Genomic DNA, 23,296 nt, shown 5'->3' with positions numbered 1-23,296 from the left:
AGTGCCGGTAATTGGCTGTGTTTAGGCATCAAGGAAAAACACTAGTTTACGCCGGTTATGACCAGAGACAATCCCGGGTAGTAACGCAATACATGTACACTAGATTTTACATTTACATTTATGCATTTGGCAGACGCTTTTATCCAAATCCAATTACAGAGCCCATATTATGGGGACAATCCCCCCAGAGCAACCTGGAGTTAAGTGTCTTGCTCAAGGACACAATGGTGGTGGCTGTGGGGATCGAACCAGCAACCAGAGATATGGCTCACATGCGAGGCTGTAGGCGTGTGTATGCGTCCCAACACCCATAGATGTAAAAGATGTGGCAAAGATAAAAGTGTGGCTACATTTCACCAGGCTCGATGCCAACAGCACGCGATGCAATATTTGCGACAAGATACAGTGGGTACGGAAAGTATTCAGACCCCCTTAAATTTTTCACTCTTGCAGCCATTTGCTAAAATCATTTAAGTTCATTTTTTTTCCTCATTATTGTACACACAGCACCCCATATTGACAGAAAAACACAGAATTGTTGACATTTTTGCACATTTATTAAAAAAGAAAAACTGAAATATCACATGGTCCTAAGTATTCAGACCCTTTGTTCAGTATTTAGTAGAAGCACCCTTTTGATCTAATACAGCCATGAGTCTTTTTGGGAAAGATGCAACAAGTTTTTCACATCTGGATTTGGGTATCCTCTGCCATTCCTCCTTGCAGATCCTCTCCAGTTCTGTCTGGTTCGATGGTAAACGTTGGTGGACAGCCATTTTCAGGTCTCTCCAGAGATGCTCAATTGGGTTTAAGTCAGGGCTCTGGCTGGGCCATTCAAGAACAGTCACGGAGTTGTTGTGAAGCCACTCCTTCGTTATTTTAGCGGTGTGCTTAGGGTCATTGTCTTGTTGGAAGGTGAACCTTCGGCCCAGTCTGAGGTCCAGAGCACTCTGGAGAAGGTTTTCGTCCAGGATATCCCTGTACTTGGCCGCATTCATCTTTCCCTCGATTGCAACCAGTCGTCCTGTCCCTGCAGCTGAAAAACACCCCCACAGCATGATGCTGCCACCACCATGCTTCACTGTTGAGACTGTTTTGGACAGGTGATGAGCAGTGCCTGGTTTTCTCCACACATACCGCTTAAAATTAAGGCCAAAAAGTTCTATCTTGGGCTCATCAGACCAGAGAATCTTATTTATCACCATCTTGGAGTCCTTCAGGTGTTTTTTAGCAAACTCCATGCGGGCTTTCATGTGTCTTGCACTGAGGAGAGGCTTCCGTCGGGCCAATCTGCCATAAAGCCCCGACTGGTGGATGGCTGCAGTGATGGTTGACTTACTACAACTTTCTCCCATCTCCCGACTGCATCTCTGGAGCTCAGCCACAGTGATCTTTGGGTTCTTCTTTACCTCTCTCACCAAGGCTCTTCTCCCCCGATAGCTCAGTTTGGCCGGACGACCAGCTCTAGGAAGGGTTCTGGTCGTCCCAAACGTCTTCCATTTAAGGATTATGGAGGCCACTGTGCTCTTATGAACCTTAAGGGCAGCAGAATTTTTTTGTAACCTTGGCCAGATCTGTGCCTTGCCACAATTCTGTCTCTGAGCGCTTCAGGCAGTTCCTTTGACCTCATGATTCTCATTTGCTCTGACATGCACTGTGAGCTGTAAGGTCTTATATAGACAGGTGTGTGGCTTTCCTAATCAAGTCCAGTCAGTATAATCAAACACAGCTGGACTCAATTGAAGGTGTAGAACCATCTCAAGGATGATCAGAAGAAATGGACAGCACCTGAGTTAAATATATGAGTGTCACAGCAAAGGGTATGAATACTTAGGACCATGTGATATTTCAGTTTTTCTTTTTTAATAAATGTGCAAAAATGTCAACAATTCTGTGTTTTTCTGTCAATATGGGGTGCTGTGTGTACAATAATGAGGAAAAAAAATGAACTTCAATGATTTTAGCAAATGGCTGCAATATAACAAAGAGTGAAAAATTTAAGGGGGTCTGAATACTTTCCGTACCCACTGTAATTGCTGCTAAGACCGGCAACACGTCAAATCTGATGAAGCACTTGACAGTGCACGAAATAAACTTAAGAGCAGAAAGCTGCTGCGAACTTGTGCAGTCATCCTCTCAGTGTCCTCCTGCCACAGAGCTTCCTTGAACATGCCCACCACACGAGTCCTCCTCCAAAACTACCGATGAATGCAGCAGCGCTATGACTGGGACTCCGACAGGTAGGTAAACATTTAGCAAACAAACCATCAAACAAACCGTTTTTTTTCCCTCTACACATTAATGTTATAGCCTCTGCCCCTGCCGACCCTGGCATGAGGAGACCAGAAGGCTCAGGAGTCTTTGAGGCTGTAAATAAAAGTCAACAAATTGAAAAGGCAATGTTTGTAATCTTGTTAAAACAGATTTCATAAAATTAGTATCGAAAAAAGTACCGTTTAGGAACCGGTATCGAAGTCACAATATCAGTATCGAAATTTTTTTGCATTATACCCAGCCCTAGTTATGAGGTTGAAGATTATTGCAAAAATGTCTAATGATGGCCATATAATTGCACAACACAACAAAATGTATAGTATTCTTGTGCTTTGTACCACAAACACAAGTTACTCAGTTAAGTCAGGATTTAAATGGAATTGAATCTAACTACAAGTGCTTGATTTTTGTAAACTGATTATAAAATCTGGTGGCATCAAGTGCTGTTGGCATCAAGCCTGGTGAAATGTAGCCACACTTTTATATTTTCCACATCTTTTCCATCTATGGGTGTTGGGATGCATACACACTACAGCCTCGCATGTGAGCCATATCTCTGGTCGCTGGTTCGATCCCCACAGCCACCACCATTGTGTCCTTGAGCAAGGCACTTAACTCCAGGTTGCTCTGGGGGGATTGTCCCTGTAATAAGTGCACTGTAAGTCGCTTTGGATAAAAGCGTCTGCCAAACGCATAAATGTAAATGTAAATGTAAAATCTAGAGTACATGTATTGCGTTACTACCCGGGATTGTCTCACAATACTATTTTACGACATCTTAACACTTTTAATATAGTACATGACTTGTAAGGCGATTAATTTTAGCATTTGCATTATATAACCAACTTTTACACGCTTTTTCATGCCTGATAAAGTTGCAGTAATTCAACCAAAAGAGCACTTGCAATGCAAAGGTACAAGGGTTACGATTTCTGAGGCTCACATGAGTCGACACTTGAGCTAAAAGGGACATAGAAGCACCACATAATGGTGGTTGCTTCATTATCAGTTAGGTTCAGGTTTAAGGTTTAGGATAGGGAAGTTGGTTTTGTATAGAGAATTGACCTTAAAAACTCTAAGGATTAGGGTAGCAGGGGCGGAGCCAGGAGTTTCACACAGGGGTGGCCGGGTAGGGGCCATCGATCAGTCTGGTGGCACAGACATTTTTCGGGCAGCATTTTCATATCCTTGGACGGGGGGGTTGAGGTGCGTGGAAAGCGGAGGCGCATGGATACAAACCCGGATTGTGTGCGCACGTTTAGTCTCCTGTTTGTTGCGGTTTTACAGAGACGTTCCACCTCGAAAAAACTAAATTGTGCTTCTGACATAAAATGACCAAAACGGCAATTGCAAGTGGGGTGGCCAGGCTTTGGCCCATGGTGGCCACGGCCACCCCTGTGACCCCCTAGCTCTGCCGCTGTAGGTTAGGGATGTCGGTTTTGTTGATACAAAACTAAACAAAGCTTTAACCCAATCTCATCTGTATAGGTGAAAAAACAACTCTCTTTTAGCGCGACACAGTGGATATTTTTCCTTGAAATCGTAATGAGCCACGTTATATCATTTTGCAAAAATGTCGCCATAGTCACATCATTTTCATGATATCAGGCTGAGGAGAAGACAGATCATCTCGCACAAAGCCAGGAAATAAATGTAGAAAATTTCATTTGGAGGCTTTTTTGTTTTTGCTCAATCCTTTTATTGTAATGAGGAGCAGCCAGCTGCATCTAAATCAAACCACAAGTAGTTTCAAGCACCCTCTCTCTTTCTCTCTCCCACTGAGTGTTTGATATGGTCTGATGCTTGCTGATGGCATCACTGGGTGGGGTGGGTGGGGGGTGCATAATTGTTATTTTTGGATGATAATGTGATGTTGATCATTTATTTGTGCTACTTTTCCCAAAAATTATGAAAATGGCTTTGCATCTTTATGTTAACTTTTTTAGTGTGTGTGAAATAAAAGGTCAAGTTGAGCACATTGGAGATATAGTTTTCCATACTGAAGTCTGCTGTGTGTAGTGTGCTTTGTTGTATACTATTTTTGCAAATGTTGTAGCCTCCTGGTATGTCATCTACTACTCGGAATAATGAATAAAAACGATAATCGTATAACTCCTAAACAAGACTTCTTTGCCTCACTATCAATATATCAGGCATAACGCAGTTTTACACTGTTTCATCCCCCCACACATACAGTTGTGTATTTTTCATTTGTGAAAGAGAATGAGTAGGTGACTGATATTGACTGTGGTGTCTGAATAGCAAGTGGTGAAGTGATGCGATTTGGATAATGTGAAAATGAAACACAATAAAAGAGGTAGGAGGGTTCATGCAGTTAGAAAGAAAGATCAGGTGAAAGGAAGGTGGTGAAAAACAAGAGAGTGACAGACAAACATCTGGAGGTGAATACACAGGTATTTAGCAATGGAGGATGAATCACTTTAATTTTAAGTTAGAGGATGAATCACTTTAATTTTAAGAGTAAAATGCCACAAACTAAAACATATCTCAATACATGTCACTGTAAAGGTGCACTAATTGATTTTTTAGTTTTTATCTATTTTGTCTTTCTGAACAATTGATATGACCTCTGAAGGGTTGCCAGGACTCTGTTACAAAACCAGCCCAGTAGAAACCTATGAAACTAGCCCAATAACAAAACTCAATATATGCCACTCCCAAACCTAATAAAGTGCAAATGTCTCTATTTTTAAAGTCTCTATAATCCACTTTCTGATGATTTCCCTTCAGTTGTAGACCTAGAGTGCAAATACAGCGCATAATACGAATTCCAGAATATAACAATTTGAGACATTTTCCATGTGATAAATTGGCCAATGTAAATCTAATATATTTCTAAACAATGAACTCTGAGGTTGATCATCAATGGAAAATGCTTCTGTAGGTGTCATGTGATTTCAGCTGGATATACTGCACTTCAAACGAAAATGTAATTCAAACATTTCATTCAAATATAATCCATACTAGAGATGCAAAGATGGCATTTAAGAGAATGAGTATGACTACTGATACTTCTTTTTGATACGCACATGGAGCTTAACTTCACTATTAATAACAATACAGGACACTATTGATCACAAAGGTATCATAACGTCAAAAGTTTTTTTATGAAGTGCAATTTTATTGGGTAAGCGATAAAGAGTACATGCTTAGTTTATTAAACACAGACACTATATCTATAATAGTCATTTGTATGTAAAACAAAGAACTTTAATTAATTTCACTGCCCTTGGGTTATTCACATTTTCTCTTTATCATGTCCATTCATTGCCAATGTGCAATGTTAGTGCGGCTATACTTATGAGGACTCTCCATAGACGTAATGATTTTTATACTGTATGAACTATAGATTCTGACCCCTAACCCTACCCCTAAACCTAACCCTCACAAAAAACTTTCTAAATTTTACATTAAAAAAAAAAAACATAGTTTAGTATGTTTTTTATGTGACACTAGAAATGTCCTTTTATACACATTTATAGCATAATACCCTTGTAATTACCAGTTTGTAACCTAAAAACAATGTCCTCGTAAAGCACCCAAACACACACACACACACACACACATACATATCAATCACGCACAAAATATCTGGCCACATCTGATGCTGAGCAGTGTTTTTAGGTATGATGCTACAGAATTCAGATGGCTATAAGTGATAACTCTTCATAACTCTTTTGTTTGATCAAAATGATAAGGCTCCTTTCATTTGGTTGACAAACATTTGCATGCATATTGAAATACAGCAATCCAAAAAACATAGGCAAAGTCAACAAGCGCACTCTTTGATGCCCTCCCTCTTGTAACGTTGAGATGTCCGTGGCTGTGAATCATTTTGAAACATCTGAAAGAATCAACTGTTTTTAAATGATCTGCAAACTGACCAGAGCTACTCGCAGGAGAGGAAAGTGCGCTCGAGAGAGTCTGTGTCTGCATGGACTCTGTACAGTATGTCATCTATTTGCAATCACAATAGCAGCTCTACACAGTTCTAGGCTTTTGTACATTGCATGGTCTCACACCATTTAAACAAGGACATAAGCCAGTACAGAGCCGGAGCCTTCATTAAAACATGTCACTGCCAAACATCCAACCCGCGGAACAAAAAAATCAACCCGCAGGAAAACCGCAGACACTTGGCAACCCTGCCTCTATGCTGCCCCACCAGGTCTGGAGCACACATAACATTTAAGTGATGATCAAGCAACATAAGTTGACATTCTCTTTAAAGTAATAGTTCACCCAAAAATTTTAATTCTCTCATAATTGTAAGATATTTGTATGCTACATTTAGAAGGGAACTTAGAGTGCCCTCATTCTCACACCATTATATGTAAGTATATTTAGGGGTTGATGAAATATGTGAGCTATGAACTAAATTAAACTGTGCTTACTGTAAATTATTAGGTAATGAAATGTATAATGGAATTAGTCGCGTTCGACAACCATTATAATTTAGATAAATGACAAATAACTAGATTATTTGTCTGAATAAATTCGCAATCATTAAAATCGTAATTCAACTTATTGAAAATAATATCACACGTATTTAGGTACAGCTTTGAAGCGAATCTTTTAGAAACAGGGATGAGATTATTTATCAAAATATACCACAGTCACGTCGTCTTTGAACACAGACAAACTTTATTACTATTCTAAACATAAATCTAATCTAACACATACTGTATATACATGAGACATGTTGGTGAAAAGAGTGACAGAATGTGAAATAAATGATCAATACAGTGAAAATGAACATTATGGAGTCCATTAATCCTTCTTTGAGTCTACATCGATTTGCTATCGGATTACCCAACGTATTTAATAAATACACCAACACTTTGAGCACAGTGTTCTTCCTGTTTGGAAACATTTGAACTGAAATTGGCCGCATCCCCTAAGGTGTCCAGCGCCAATCAAAAGTGACTTTTCAGAGTCACATGGTCAACTGGGCTGTCTTTTCCGACAGTTGATTTATGGTCCTTTGTTTCAGATTCTTACAAATCTCCAGCTCAAAAATAGTGCATATTTAATCATGAACTTTTATATTTTGAGAATGGTACAAGAGACATGATATTTGTTGTCATCAGCTTTCTCTGCATACACCAGCGAACACTTACATACTAAACATGACATTTTTTTTCATGGATATTATACGTATAGGTAACAAAACATGAAAGTCCCTGGTTAGAAATCATACTGGTTAATTCATTGGTTATACCACATGGATAAAACATTACACACATTTTAAAGAGGTACATCAGTCTATAATCATTAATTTGTCAGTTATACAACTTACCACAGTTCAAAGAAAAGTTCAGAATTACCTAGCAAGATTAGGTCTTGTATAAATCGTGGATTTAAATGCATTCTGTAAATTTTAGAAGGTTAAATCGGTAAAGTACTGTGAATTTGTGTAAAATGTTCCTGGATTAAGATGAAATGTCTTAGTTTTCGTGTCATGCAAATCTGATGGTCTTTTGGAAACCTTTCAAGGAAAAATCTGCTTTAACTCTGTGTGGAGGCCTTTTGACCAATGATGATGCCTGGGCTGTTTAATTTTTGACAGTGAAGAATTCCAGGATTGCAAAGGTTTAAAATCCCTAGATTCAAATTATGTCGTTTAAATTCTTCTGCATGTATAATACTACACCATTTACTCACCCTCATGCCATCCCAGAACTTTCTTTCTTCAGCAGAACACACATTTTTAGAAGAATATTTCAGCTCTGTAGGTGTTTATTAGCTCAAATTGCAAGACATGGCTGGGTGAATCTCACAGGTTCAGGTCATATTTCACAAAGAGCCAAAAAAAAACAACACATTACATAACATTTTGGATTTTGCAAAAAAAAAAAAAAAAATTAAGCCTATTTTTAGGACAATTAATATTTGTTTTTAGCTTTGTGTTGGGTGATTCTTTGCGTCCAGGTCGTGGATTAAAATTGTTTAACACACACCTGACTGTGGATTATCCTTTTCGTAATTTATTGTAACATAAAGTTTTGTATAATAGAATATATTGGACATAGCATCTATCATCATGTGTCATAACATATTGTACTCTTAAATTTTTACATCATATCTCATAACATACCAGATAATTTCATACTATAACCTAATATACTGAAGTGCATTGTATCGCATCATGATATCGTATAATATTTCATATCATATATCATTTAATATCATCTTCCAAAGCTTTTGTCTTGAAAGTAATGTCACAATGCAAAACATCTTACATCTTAGGTGTTACATTACACCTTTAAGTACATACTTAACCATTAACAGCTCATGCAGTTCATACTTTGGGGTATGTTGATTGGGATCCAGCCAAGTGTTTAATTCTTATTATAAATATACTTGAAGAATGAAATAAGAAACAGGAGTGGATAAAGAAAACAAAGCACTTCAGCATTCTGGTAAGAGCAATCTTCCTTTTCTATTAATATATATTATTCCTTATATTAAAATGCTGTTGGTAACCCTGTAGGTTGAGAGTCTAATGAGAGACTAAATGTTTTTCCATGATGTCAGTCATGTGGAGGTGTTGGGTTTAAAACATCTTATCAAAACTGACAGAAAGACCTACAGACAGACAGATGAACAGGCTCATGAAGAGACCAGGATTTAATGCTAGTCAGACTGAGGACACATTAAGAAGTCTCATAATCTTTACAAACACAAATACAGTAGGGGCTTTCAGTGCTATTCAGGTGTGTCTCAGGCTAACGGAATGGAGTGCTATCAAAGCTCTGCAAGTGAGAAAAGATATGATCAAAACCTTTATTTCTTTTTCTTTACCATCTATTATCAGTTCTCAGAATAACTCATGGACTGAAAGACCTGGTATAATAACATTTAAACTTAAGTGTATGTCTTTTGTACCCAGTGCTGATAATGGATTGTAAAGGACTTGTGCAGGGGAACAAGGATTGTAAAGGGAATACATAGAATGTGATTTCAAAAGCGTTCTGTGGTCTAAAATGAAGTCTAAGATCCACAAGCTTTAGTTTCTGAAGTTTTATAAATTATTTCAGACTCACCCCGATTTCAACATGATCAGAGCCTTTTTCATCTTGTTTGTGAAGAATCTCAAAGTAGTATCGTCTGGAGGTCATGAGACTAAAGGGAAAAAAAAGAGTGAACATTCTGAATTATAAATGGATTTAATTAGTAAGTTTTGCATTTCCATTATTTTGTCTTCATTATCTTAACATATTTTGTATTGCATTAATTGTAATATTGTATCATATCATATCATTTCATGCATCGTAACATCATATCATACTGTCACACATCTTTTCATATTATTTCATATAATGTATCAGATCGAATATCACAACATCTCTCTTAATTTTGTAAAACACAGTTTTCAAATTTTGCTCCATATAATATACCTTAAAGGTGCTGTAAGCTATTTTTTTTTATGGAAAAGTATGCAAAAATGTCCCTTCTCCCTTAAAGATATTAATGAAATAAGTGTCTTGAGATATCTCAGAAGAAGAAGCAGCCATAAAGATGAAAATCAAATGTCACAGCAGTTTGCTGGTGAATATGAATGAAACATTTAAATTAACATGTTAACAAACAAACAATCAGACAAACTAACAAGAACCGACAATGAGGGAAGGAAACCAGAGGGTATAAATACACAGAACGATGATGAACAGGGAACAGCTGTGGAAGTTGGAGGGCAGGTGAGGGTAATCAACAAAGGTGTATCCTGGGAAATTAAGTCCATGATTAAAGGGAAAACACAAGGATGACTCATGGCACCCAAAGATGGATGGGAAGGCAGGCAGGGATAAGCAGACAATTAAGGATCCGGAGGATGATTAAGAGGCCAAGGAGGAGTTGGCGGACGATCAAGAGGCCTGGGAGGCAGCCACAGGGCAGGGACTGGGTCAGGAGGCCTGGGAGGCGGCCACAGGGCAGGGATTGTGTCAGGAGGCCTGGGAGGCGTCCACAGGTCCAGGATCGTGTCAAGAGGTGGAGCCACAGTTGGTACAGGCAGTTGAGTCTCCAGAGGCAGAGCTGAAGGTGGAGCGGGCAGAGCCACAGGAGGAGAAGTGAATTGACTTCCAAGTCAATTGGAGTGGAGTGGGTGGAACTGGAGGGGAATCAGGGAATTGAGGCTCAGGAGGAGCAGCCGTAGGTGGAGAGCAGGGATTGGAGTCGCAAATGGAGTGGGAGGAGTCCTTGGAGGAGTCTCAGGAGAAGCGGGCGGAGCTGGTGGAAGAGGAACCACAGGAGGAGCAGATGTCTCTGGGAGAGTGGACGTGACCGCTGGAGGAGTCGTCTCTGGGAGAGTGGATGTGACCGCTGGAGGAGTCGTCTCTGGGAGAGTGGATGTGACCGCTGGAGGAGGAGTCTCAGGGAGAGTGGTGGGCAGTGGTGGCTCAGTGGTTGAGGCTCAGGGTTACTGACCAGAAGGTCGGGGGTTCAAGCCCCAGCACCACCAAGATGCCACTGTTGGGCCCTTGAGCAAGGCACTTAACTCCAGGTTGCTCCGGGGGGATTGTCCCTGTAATAAGTGCACTGTAAGTCGCTTTGGATAAACGCGTCTGCCAAATGCATAATGTAAATGTAAAATGAGTGGATGTGACCGTTGGAGGAGGAGTTGTGGAAGACACTGATGGTGGAGTCAAGGAAGACTGGAGTCACCTTGGTCAGGGGTGCTGGCAGCGACTGGAAAACAGCCTCCATGGCCGAGAGTGCTGGCAGTGATGAGGGAATGACCTCCGCGGTCATGAGCATTGGCAGTGATAAGGGAATTAAATCAATGGTCGTGGACACAGGCAGTAGGGAGTAGGAGCCCTTCTTCTCCTCTTCCACTTCCAGAGAGCTGTGAGCAGAGCTGTGGGAGACCCGCAAGGCAGAGCCATGGGAGGCTCGAAGGTCGGAACCATGGGAGGCATGAAGGGCAGAGCCACATATACATATATACACACACACACAAAGTATTTTATAGGGGAAAAAAAAAAAAATGTTTTATGATTTTTGCCCTAATATCAAAATTCTTACTAGAAAAAAAAATTACTGGTAACATGTGCATGTAAAATGGCTAGAAATAGCATTTTAGCTTAGCGTAATGCTGACAATTTACACAAGGCTTATTTCTATTTCTTCTTCTACAAACTTACTTTAAACTTACTTCTCTGTCTGCTCGTATGAATGTAACACATCATAAGAAAGTGTTTCACAGCTGTTAAAATGCAATTTGGATCGCATCGTTTATATGTATAAATGTTTTCCATCTGAAAGCACTAAATATTAAATGAAACAAATTACAATAAAATGCAAAGTAATCTGTTCATTAATCTAAATACTTTATGAATGTAACCGTATTTCTAAATACCAATTATTTAATGTACTGTAGTGGAATACAGTTACTTATATTTTGTATTTTAAATATGTATTCCTGTTAAATGTATTTCATTACTCCACAACCCTGTATATATTAGGGATGCAAAGGGGTGAACATTTCCAGAAACTTTCCATGGGAAGTTAAGCTGGGGAATTTTAATTGGAAAGATTTGGCACTTGGCTACGTATATGCTGCTGCATCTTTGTTGCATTCTTAACATAGGTCTTTGCACAGTATTTGCAAATGTACACAGCCTTTCCTTCTACATTATCTGAGGTGAAATGTTCAACTACATTTAAGTTCCCTGTTATAGGCTAACCTGCAATTTTGCAAATTTCCAGTTTATTCCCATTAATTCCCATATATTTCTGTTAATTCACATGGAAAGTTTCCAACTTTGAAAATTCCCAGAATTTTGCAACCCTAGTATATATATATATTATTGTTTGTATAACTTCATCCGCGACCCTGTACACAGGATAAGCGGTTGACGATGGATGGATGGATGGATGGATGGTATAACTTCATATCTCATAACATTCTGTATTGTCACATACTGTAACATAGGGTAGCCTACCATATTGTATCATTATGTCAGATTAAATTGTATAATATTGTATAATTTCATAGCATATCATAATTCTCATATGAATTCTTTCCTTAAGAGTTGGACATACTTGTTACTTTTTTTTTTCTATGAATGAACCATTCGCTGTGAATCTCCTGTGCCCTGTTGTGGCATTCATCTAATCAAAATCACATCTCAAATGGGTCACATCTGCTCTCAGCTCACTACAATTACACCCCTCCAAGATTTCACACCTTATTACATCTCCAAATGTGGCACTGGTAGTAACATTGCAAATTATTACCAGAGAAAATCTAGCAGAGATGGGACACTTGTAATAAAAGGAATGGGAAAAATGGGAACGCACAACCAAGGAGATCATGCCAAATGGTCAACAGATGTAGAAAGGAAGTTCCATCTAGCAGGTAAAAGACCTAATCACCTTTTAGATACAGACATCATCTGTCAGTCAACTCGAGAATGCGTATGCACATTAGCAAAATAATCTGAGGTAAAGAAGCACAATTTATGATTACAGTTAGTTTGATTTTACTGTTGATTTGAAATATGCCATTTAAATATAAGCTTGGAAAACCGTTTATGAGATTTTGGCATTTCCCCATTCAAGTAGATAGTAGCTGCACTGTCATGACTGAAAATAGCCTCCGAAGCCATTTATTTATGAAAAAACTAGATTTATAAAACTGATAGTTCCAACTCTAAATTCTGATTGGATTCAAAGCCATTGTACAATAGTTGATAAATGCACACCTGTGTTCACACATGCTATTAATGTTAATTCAATTACTATTAATAATACATTTCACTATTTATTAGGACTGCTGATTGAAAGTGTTAATTCAGTGTGATTAATTATATAAAAATAATTATATAAAATATATAACTATACAATTATAAAAAGAATTAACAACAAATAATAATAATGCAATAAGGAATATGCTTATTATTAAAAATGCTGTGTCCATGATGCAAAAAAGTGAGACGCTACAAAAACGTCCATCTGATGTAGATGTACATTGACATGTCTTAAGCCAAGCCTTTATAATAAATTAATCTCAGACAGACTGACAAATTAAATTGCTAAATGGATTGTTGTGGACTGTAGGCCAATGTTAGCCTTACGTTCAATAATTTGGAAATAAATTTTGGAAATAAATATTTTTCCCTCTAAAGACACTTTTTGTATGGTCTTATCAATGCTTTACTCTTGTGTTTTAATGGTGGTGGCGTAATGGGCTAAAGCACATAACTGTTAATCAGAAGGTTGCTGGTTCGATCCCCACAGCCACCACCATTGTGTCCTTGAGCAAGGCACTTAACTCCAGGTTGCTCCGGGGGGATTGTCCCTGTAATAAGGGCTCTGTAAGTCCCTTGGAAAAAAGCATCTGCCAAATGCATAAATGTAAATGGATGAACTATCCTTTTAATTGAGAAGAGACAAAAGAGACAAAAACCGAGAAGAAAATGCTCAAATGTGTGAGAACAGAACACTAAACGTGAGAGAAAGACTGCTGTAAAAGTAGAAAATAGCCCCTCACAGCAGGAACAGGTGAATTTCTCAAGAGTGTGAGTGGGCTGAGGCTCCTCACATTGAGAATTATGGTCAGAGGAGGGTGTCGGTGACTGTGCAATTTCCTTGACTTCACACCGACTGATTCGCTCTGCCCGTGTTATATGCCACACTACAATCAATCACAGCAGGTGTGCCGGCAAGGTGCCAAAACAAAGAGTACCTTCATAAAACGGGGAATGATGCAGCGTCCCTATCAGCAAATAGAAATCTCATTCTCCTTAGATCATTGCTCCAAAACCTAGTGTTTTACACACCTAGACATCACAGTTGTGCTCCCGACACATGCCGACTTTAAGTTCCATTTTGGTTAGGATTCTACCTTAGACGGTAGCTGACTGTGTAGAGAGCAGATGGTGGGGCAATTCACTACAGTTTGAATACTGGCACAGTGAAGTGCACAGACCTTACCAGGGGCTGGGGCGGAAGGAAAAGGACAGAGTGTGAAAAGAAATCTGCCAAGGACTTGAAATAGACACGGGGGGGGGGGGTTTGTGCTGTAGTGTGCGGTCTCCACCTAAATCAAGGGCACCTTTGGATTTGTGAACGAAAGGGGCACCGCCCCTGAAGCCCCGTTCTGTGCACATTAGTGCAGTGGCATAAGCTGCTGTGACACACCTTTCCAGATGCTTTTACTTTATCAAACGAGATAGACGAGGCAAGGCTGTGCTTGTCCAGGAGGTGCTGATAAAAATGGCTGTTGTGGTGTCCTCATTGTGCCACGAGAGAAAAGACAGTGATACTGCTGGATTTATGGCAGGAACATTACATGCCTCAACAACCTCTGTCAGCAATGCTCCAATTTACCAATCTTCTTTTGTCCACAATACTCAGAAAGCACGAGGTGAAGATAACTGGAGGATAAATGTCTTCCATCAAAACTGATCAAACAACAAATTACCTTACTTCAACTTTTACTTTATGGAGAACAAAACGTTTTTCTTTTTCTTTTTCTTCTTCAACCATCTTTATCACCAACATACTGTTTAATATACAGAGTTCTTTTCAGCTGATACGTTTTTAAGATATTTAAAGACCCTCATGAATTGGCTTTTCCTGTGAAGACGTATTTTCTATTGAACAGTAGGGCTTCTAATTTTTTTTAAAATAGCCAATTTACATTACACCCATGAAAATGTTTTGCTGTTTGCTATAGCTGGTCAAAGCCAGGTTTATTTAGTCAACTTTTAAGAGTATACCAGGCTAACATTAATGAACTTGATGTCAAAAAAATCTAAATTGGATTGAATAGGGATTTATACAGTAAAGTATGCAAATCTTCCATTGACTTCCAGCGACTTGGCAACCTCTAGCGATTAAATTGCCGTCAAGGTGATTTGCCCCTTTTCCATGGTAAGAAAGCATTCAAAATCTAACTGCTGGCTGCCTGGTGATGGTGTCAGCATTATATTTGGATAGTAAATTATGATTGGTCTTTATTACACAACTTTCTTCAGAAATAGAAAATCAATTTGGATTTCACATTTCAAATTGTTAGAGACATCAAACTTTAAATTACTGATAGACTGATAATCGGTTTAACTGATATTTGTTCACTGATATTCACACTTTAATTGGCCTGTTTAATCAGTTATTGGTTCCTTAATATCTGGTATACGATAAATGGCAAAAATCCCTCATTTTCTCAGTAAGCGGAAAAAAAACGAATTCTAAATTGGTAGGGACATCAATCTTTACAGAACTGATAGACTGATAATCCGTTTAACTGATATTTGTTCACTGACATTCACACTTGAATTGGTCTATTTAATCAGTAATCAGTTCCTTAATATCAGGTGAACCGATAAATGGCAAAAAGCCTCTGTTTGAAAACATTTTACACTTTGCCATAACAGACTTTCTCAACAATAATATTGCTACTGTTATTATTATTATTATTATTAATATATTGTTAATGCATTGTTTTTATTGTTGAAGTCTGATAAATACTGCGTCAATAAGCTGAAAAAATATTTATACAAATTGGTAGGGAGATTATACATTACTGATAAAACTGATTGATTAACTGATATTTTTTCACTGATATTTACACTTTAATTGGCCTGTTTAATCAGTTATCGGTTCCTTAATAACTAGTTTACCAATAAATGGAAAAATTGGTAGGGACATCAAACTTTACAGGACTAATAAACCGATAATCTGTTTGACCAATATTTTTTCACAGATACACTTTAATCGGCCTGTAGAACAGTTATCAATTCCTAAGTTTAAGGTGAACTGATAAATGACAAAATCATTAAAAAGTCTCCGTTTGGAAAGATTTCCCACTTTGTCATAACTGACTTTGTCAACAATAATACCATTATTGTTATAATCATTAATACAGTATTAATATATTCATAATGCATTGTTTCTTATTTTTTGTAGTTTAACGATAATCATTGTATCAATATAAGAAAGAAATCCGTAATAAAAATTGGTATGGACATCAAACTTTACAGTACAGGTAGTATGATAATCAGTTTGACTGATATTAAAACTTTAATCAGTCTATTTAATCAGTTATTGGTTCATTAATATCAGGTGTACCTTAATATTCGATATCATAAAACAGCCCATTGCTATTTTAAACTACAACTAGAGCAAACACTGTTACTGAAGCATGACATAGGTGAAATGTTTGGAGTTTCCTCTGAGGCAAAGGTTAGAAAGCAAGTGTGTAGGACTGTCTCCAGAGGTGTGTGTGTGTCCGAGAGATAATGAATAGAGCTACAGTCAGACTGAGAGAGAGAGAGAGAGAGAGAGAGAGCGAGAGAGACGACAAGCTCCTAATTGTGTGACTAATTGCAAGCTCTGACTCAGTCTCTCTGTAAGTGAGCGGAGTTGAGCCCAGTCACAAAGATGAATGTGAGAAAGAATCTAACAACCCCATTACCGTCACAGCCTGTGCCAACAAGATCTGTCACATGTCACACCCCCACCCACAACACATTTTAACACAGAAACAAACAATAAAATTATTATCTGGTTCCACACCAAGGCTGCTTCAACATCAAACATAAGCAATTACAAACTATATAATGAAGCATTTAAAGGAACAGTTCACCCTTATATGCCTCTGCATATTCAAACTTGGTACATCCCGTTCAGTGACAAGACATGCGAGAACCAAAAGTGTTTGACGTCACTGACTTTTTTTGAAAACATTTATACATTTATTGAAACACTAACAAACTTTAAAAAAAAGAGCGCTTTCCTCACTCTCTGGGTCACACACATAGTGTTTACGGCCATCACTGTCAAGACCAGTGTACATCGAACATTCATGGCTGGGGCGCAATGGACGCGGTTTCCCCTCCTTCGCGAACCCAGCTGTGGCACACACACACACGGTTGTGACAGGCCAAGGGAACACTCGGCCTCCTCCCCGTCGCTGACCGGTCCTATGGTGGGTATGCGGAGCAAGGTAAGTGCTCTAGCACCTGCTCCACCCTGCCGCGGGGCCCCATCCACAGATACATCAAACGTGATTGTCCCCTTGGTGCCCCTTGCTCGGAGTTTGGAGGCGTTGTTATCGCTCTCCAACCCATCGCACTGGCTGGGCAGGACAATCCGACTCGGCTATGACAGCAGAGACAGCCCTAGTGGGGGTCCTCAAAGGGAAGTGGGCGAATGCATCCTAAATTATCTCGACGACTGGCTGATTCTAGCTCACTCTCAAGATCTATTGTGTGCGCACAGGGACCTGGTGCTCGGACACCTCAGCTGATTGGGACTTCAGGTCAAGTGGGAAAAGCAAGCTCTCACTGGTGCAGGGCATCTCTTTTCTCGGGATGGAGTTGGACTCGGTCACTATGACGAGAGCGCTCGGTCGGTGCTGAACTATCTGAAGTCATTCAGGGGAAGAACAGCGATTCAAATTGAACAATTTCAGAGGCTCCAGGGGCATATGGCGTCCTCGGAAGTGGTTACAGTGCTCGGGTTGATGCATATTTACATTTACATTTATGCATTTGGCAGACGCTTTTATCCAAAACGACTTACAGAGCCCATATTACGGGGACAGTCCCCCCCGGAGCAACCTGGAGTTAAGTGCCTTGCTCAAGGACACAATGGTGGTGGCTGTGGAGATCGAACCGACAACCTTCTACTTAACAGTTTAGTGCTTTAGCCCACTATGCCACCTCCACTCCTACATATGAGACCACTTCAGCACTGGCTTAAGACTCGAGTCCCAAGATGGGCATGGCGCCTCAGTACGCATTGTGAGCCCATTCACAGCGATCTGTTGCCACACGTTCAGCACTTGGATGGACCTTGCATTTCTGCAGGCAGGGTTTCCCTTAGAACAAGTGTCCAGGCGTGTTGTCATCACGACAGATGCCTCAAAGTTAGGCTGGCGTGCCATTTGCAATGGGCATGCAGACTCGGGCTCCTGGACAGAATGTCCTGGGGAGTGGCATGTAAATTCCACTCGCCAATTCTCATTGGCCTTTTCTGAAATATCAGAGTTGTCTGGGGCTCCCAAGTGTGACCTCTAGTGTCACTACATCGACACAATGTCTTGTTCCCTCCATCAGGGAATGGAGTTTACAACAGTAACCAAGATGATTTCATTAACATGCTATACACCCACAGTTTGCGCGCATTTCACCAACAGATAGCGCAAACACTCCGACCCATGCCCACTTGCACTTAGTGCTGGTCGAAAATTAGCACTTAGAATTAGCGCTCTAATGAAAACTGGGTATGACGAAGCTCCAAAAATTACAGAAAAACACCATAAAATTAGTCCCAACATTTAGAATGGGCTCTATTTTAGTGAGTGCGAAAGAAATCAGATTACAGTTACTGACTTTCAATAGAGTTAATCACTTTTAAGAACTATTATTTATGTTGAATTTATGAATTATGTTCATATGTACAGTACGTCTGTTTGCGTTTCTGTGACAGCTGAAGGGTGTACACCCCCTAATAAGTTATTGTAAAGGAGAAACATGTGTAAAACTTGCATGTGATAATGAACAGGGAGGAAAACTAAACATTATTTTGAATTCGATGAGCAAACAACTTTCTGTGAAAAGTGTTTTAGAAAGCAACTTAAAAGAAAAGTAATCAGTAAAGTAATCTGATTATGATTTTTATTTGTAATTTGTAATGGATTACTTTTTGAGTAACACTCTGTTTGCAGCAAAGCTAAGAACACAACATGTACATGTGCTGCATTATTGCGCTCTGGCACATTTCGGGTTAAATTAAGCACGCATAGGTAGAAGACTTTACATTTACATATTTTAATTGTTTCTGGCCTAAGACATTATGATATATTTACCTGGCTGTTTTTTATTTTATTTTATCCCTTACAGCCTATTTTTTGAAAATTAAAACATTGCTGCTCTTTCATGCATCATTACCACTGCTGTAATCACTAGTTCCCCTTCTGTCGCTCTCTTACGTTGTGTCAGAGAACGACACTAGGGGTCTCTCTTGAGCGCCGATATTCACCTCTGTACTATGAAAAAAGGCCAATGAGAGTTGGCAGCCAGTATTTGCATGTCCCGCCCCCGGACATACGGGTATTTAAGCGGCGCAAATACGGGAGTTCATTCAGGAAAATTTCTTCGGAGCCGATGGTCGTGTTTGCAGTTTGCTGCGTGACTACACACCGAGTTCCTGCTATCCTCTGCTATATGCTGTTGGATTCTGCGGCGCACAACAGCGGCTTTCTCCTGGTTGCACGGCTGTGCACTTCCTGCCCCTGAGCGCATCGACAGTTGCAGAAATAAGAAAGATCTCTCACGAGTCTTTCTTTCATAAAAGAGTTATTTCCTTCTAAAAGAGTAATTTCTCTAAAAGAGCAAAAACACAGCGGCGTGAACGTCCTTTTAAGGAGGCGTCTTTTTAAAGATGCCCTTCCGCCCCTGTGTTGTTCCTGGATGCGGTAGAGTACTCTCCGCTTCCGACGGCCACAGGCATTGTCTCGTGTGTCTGGGCAGTGATCACACCGAGGCTGCGTTTGTGGATGGTTCATGTTCTCACTGCGAGAACATGACCATGACAACGTTGCGGTCGCGGCTTGCTTACAATCGTCCAGCCGCCCCCCGTGTCGCTCCTTCTTCCCACGGGATTGAGGACGATGCGGCTGGCGATGGAGGCGATTTGGGGATGGCAGCGGGTGCAGCTCCGCCAGGTACGCCCCCTCGGACCACCCGCACCCCGGCACGCTCGTTGACTCCCGTCCTCGCTCGAGGTGGCGGCGACTCGCCTCACAGCCAGTCTGCCTACCCTCAGGCGATGGAAGCAGTGAGTTCGCCGCGACATCGGAGGGCGTGGGCTCTGACGCTGAGGGCTCCTCTGGGCTGCCGACTTCGGGCTTGTACGCCCAGCAGGAGGCCGACGCGCAGATGTCCGATATGCTTTCCGGGCAGCCAATAGCGTGGGCCTGGATTGGAACCCTCCATCCTCCCCGCAGCCATCACGGCTAGGCGATTGGTTTTTGAGCGTGAGCCGCTCACAGCCTCGCCCCCAGTACCTTTCTTCCCGGAGGTGCATGATGAGCTGGCGTCTTCGTGGAGAGCACCCCTCTCCACTCGTCGTGCCACCTGCTCATCCGCCCTCGCCACCCTCGACGGCGGAGCGCCCGCGGTACACGGAGATCCCCAGGTGGATAGAGCTGTTGCGATCCATCTATGCTCCGGAAGCACTACCACCTGGCGGGGCCGCCCTGTACTCCCTTCCCGGTCCTGTAGAGCAACATCCTCGCTCACCGCGAAGGCCTACAGCGCTACCGGACGCGCCGCTTCCGCCCTGCATGCCATGGCTCTCCTGCAGGTCCATCAAGCCAAGGCACTCCGCAACATGCACGGGGTGGCCCTGATCCCGACACGCTGCAGGAACTGCGCTCAGCGACCGACCTCGCCCTGAGAGCGACGAAGGTCACAGAGCGGGCACTCGGGCAGGCGATGGCCACTCTGGTGGTCCAGGAACGTCAGCAATGGCTGGACTTGGTTGAGATGCGTGAAGCCGACAAGACTCGCTTCGTCAACGCCCCTGTCTCCCAGTTCGGCCTCTTCGGCGACACCGTGGAGGACTTTGCCCAGCAGTTCTCCCTGGTGAAGAAGCAGACGGAGGCCATTTCTCACATCATGCCGCGCCGCAAGCCTGCCGCCACGGCCCAGGCCCCATCTGCTCGCCGAGGGCGTCCTCCTGCGGCCAGAAGACCATCTGCTCCGCCCCAACCTGGGCCCAGCTCTCAGCCCCAGCGTCGAGCAAACCGCAGGAAGAGTACGCCCCTGCCTCACGGACCCGCCGAGGACCCGGAAGGCTCCCAAACGTCCCTGAGACAGCGGACCCAGAGGACGAGAAGTTAGCTCCGGAGATGGTGAGACCGCTCCGTCCCCGGTGGAGGGCCGGGAGGAGAATCTTGTGTTTTTTCATTTGCCGCACCCCTGGCGGGGCTGCGGTACCCAAATTCTCAATAAAAGAGCTATTTCCTTTACCTCTGGGTCACATGGCTCGCAAATGCCGTTCTCACGGCACTTTTGTTTCAGGCCTCAACAGTCCCGGCGCCCAGGATGCGGTGCTCCGCCCTCAGCCCCACGACTGTTCCCGGCCGGCCGGTTCAGACGAGTCCAGAGGACGCCGACATCAGACCTCCTCCTCTGTCACTGAACCCGCCCCTGCCGGTGCGCGTGAACAAGGTAAGTGCTTTGAGCTTATTCTCAGCACCAGAGCCTCGGAATGCCACAGAGCCTCCCGGCGCTGCGTTACCTGTTCCGCACCGCTCGCGAAGCCCGCCGAGTACGTCCAAAATACTTGTCCCCTTGGTGCCCCTAGCACAGAGCGCAGAGGCATGGCTTTCTCTGCCCAGCTCGTCACGCTGGCTGCACCGGACCATTCGACTCGGTTACGCAATTCAGTTTGCCAGGTCTCCGCCCCCCCTTCCTGGGCGTTCGTTCCTCCGCAGTGCACGGCGAACATGCCCTCCCCCTGCGCGAGGAAATCGCCTCCCTTCTAATCAAGGACGCGATAGAGCCTGTCCCTCCAACTGAAACGAAGAAGGGTTTCTACAGCCCTTACTTCATTGTACCCAAGAAAGGCGGTGGCATACGACCAATCTTGGACCTGCAAGTTTTCAATCGGACCCTGTCCAAACTCCCGTTCAAAATGCTCACCCAGAAACAAATCCTATCTGGCGTTCGGCATCTAGATTGGTTCGCAGCGGTAGACCTGAAGGACGCGTACTTTCACGTCTCAATTTGCCCTCGACACCGACCCTTTCTACGGTTCGCATTCGACGGCCAGGCGTATCAGTACAAGGTCCTCCCCTTCGGCCTGTCTCTGTCCCCTCGCGTCTTCACGAAGGTCGCAGAGGCGGCTCTTGCCCCGCTACGAGGAGCGGGCATACGCATACTCAATTACCTCGACGATTGGCTCATTTTGGCCTCCTCGCAGGAATTACTATGCGCACACAGAGACCAGGTGCTCGAGCACCTCCGCCGCTTGGGGCTTCAGGTCAACTGGGAGAAGAACAAGCTCACCCCAGTCCAGAGCATCTCTTTTCTCGGTTTGGAGTTAGACTCAGTCTCAATGACAGCACGTCTCTCCAACGAGCGTGCTCAGTCAGTGCTGGAATGCCTCGCTTCCTTCAAGCCAGGCACCGTGGTCCCGTTGAAACGTTTCCAACAGCTCCTGGGGCATATGGCATCCTCCGCGGCGGTCGCGCCACTAGGGTTGATGCATATGAGACCACTTCAGCATTGGCTCCAGACTCGAGTCCCGAGACGAGCATGGCGCCACGGCACGCACGGCGTGGAAATTACCACTGCCTGCCTCCAAACCTTCAAACCCTGGACAGACCTCTGCTTTTTTCGGGCAGGGGTACCCTTGCAGCAGGTGTCCCGTCGCGTTCTGGTTACAACCGACGCCTCCAAATTGGGTTGGGCGCCGTGTGCAACGGGCGCAGCAGTCGCAGGCCGGTGGAACCAAGGCCGCTGCGCTGGCACATCAACTGCCTAGAGCTGCTGGCCGTTCGTCTTGCCCTGAAGAAATTTCTTCCGATGATTCGCGGCAAACATGTCCTGGTCAGGACAGACAGCACCACGGTGGTGGCTTACATAAACCGCCAAGGCGAGTACGCTCCCCACATGTCACAGCTCGCCCGTCGTCTCCTCCTTTGGAGTCAGCAGCGACTGGAGTCAGCTGCGCGCCACTCACATCCCCGGCAACCTCAATGTGATAGCGGACGCGCTGTCAAGACAAACCTTGCCTGGCGGAGAGTGGAGGCTCCACCCCCAATCGGTCCAGCTGATTTGGGACAGGTTCGGCAAGGCCCAGGTAGACCTGTTTGCCTCCCAGGAAACCTGCCACTGTCCGCTCTGGTATGCCCTCACAGAGGCTCCCCTGGGGACAGATGCTCTGGCACACAGCTGGCCCGTGGGGCTGCGCAAGCACGCTTTTCCCCAGTGAGCCTTCTTGCACAGGTGCTATGCAAGGTCAGGGAGGACAAGGA

At 42.8% G+C, this 23,296-nt stretch overlaps 1 protein-coding gene across 1 annotated transcript in view; it reads right to left on the bottom strand.

Annotated features, from left to right (window-relative positions):
- The window catches only part of LOC127640162 (N-acetyl-beta-glucosaminyl-glycoprotein 4-beta-N-acetylgalactosaminyltransferase 1-like), a 251,321-nt gene that overhangs the window by 31,017 nt on the left and 197,008 nt on the right, over nt 1-23,296 (bottom strand). Inside the window, exon 8 of the mRNA XM_052122584.1 lies at nt 9,342-9,420. Within this exon, the coding sequence (XP_051978544.1) occupies nt 9,342-9,420 (79 nt within the window). The remainder of the gene's footprint in view (nt 1-9,341; nt 9,421-23,296) is intronic.

The sequence above is a fragment of the Xyrauchen texanus genome, chromosome 49 (genome assembly GCF_025860055.1).
Source record: "Xyrauchen texanus isolate HMW12.3.18 chromosome 49, RBS_HiC_50CHRs, whole genome shotgun sequence".
In the NCBI taxonomy this organism is placed as follows: Eukaryota; Metazoa; Chordata; class Actinopteri; order Cypriniformes; family Catostomidae; genus Xyrauchen; species Xyrauchen texanus.
The sequence above is the reverse complement of the archived record's forward strand: the minus strand, read 5'-3'. Positions and strand labels throughout refer to the sequence as shown.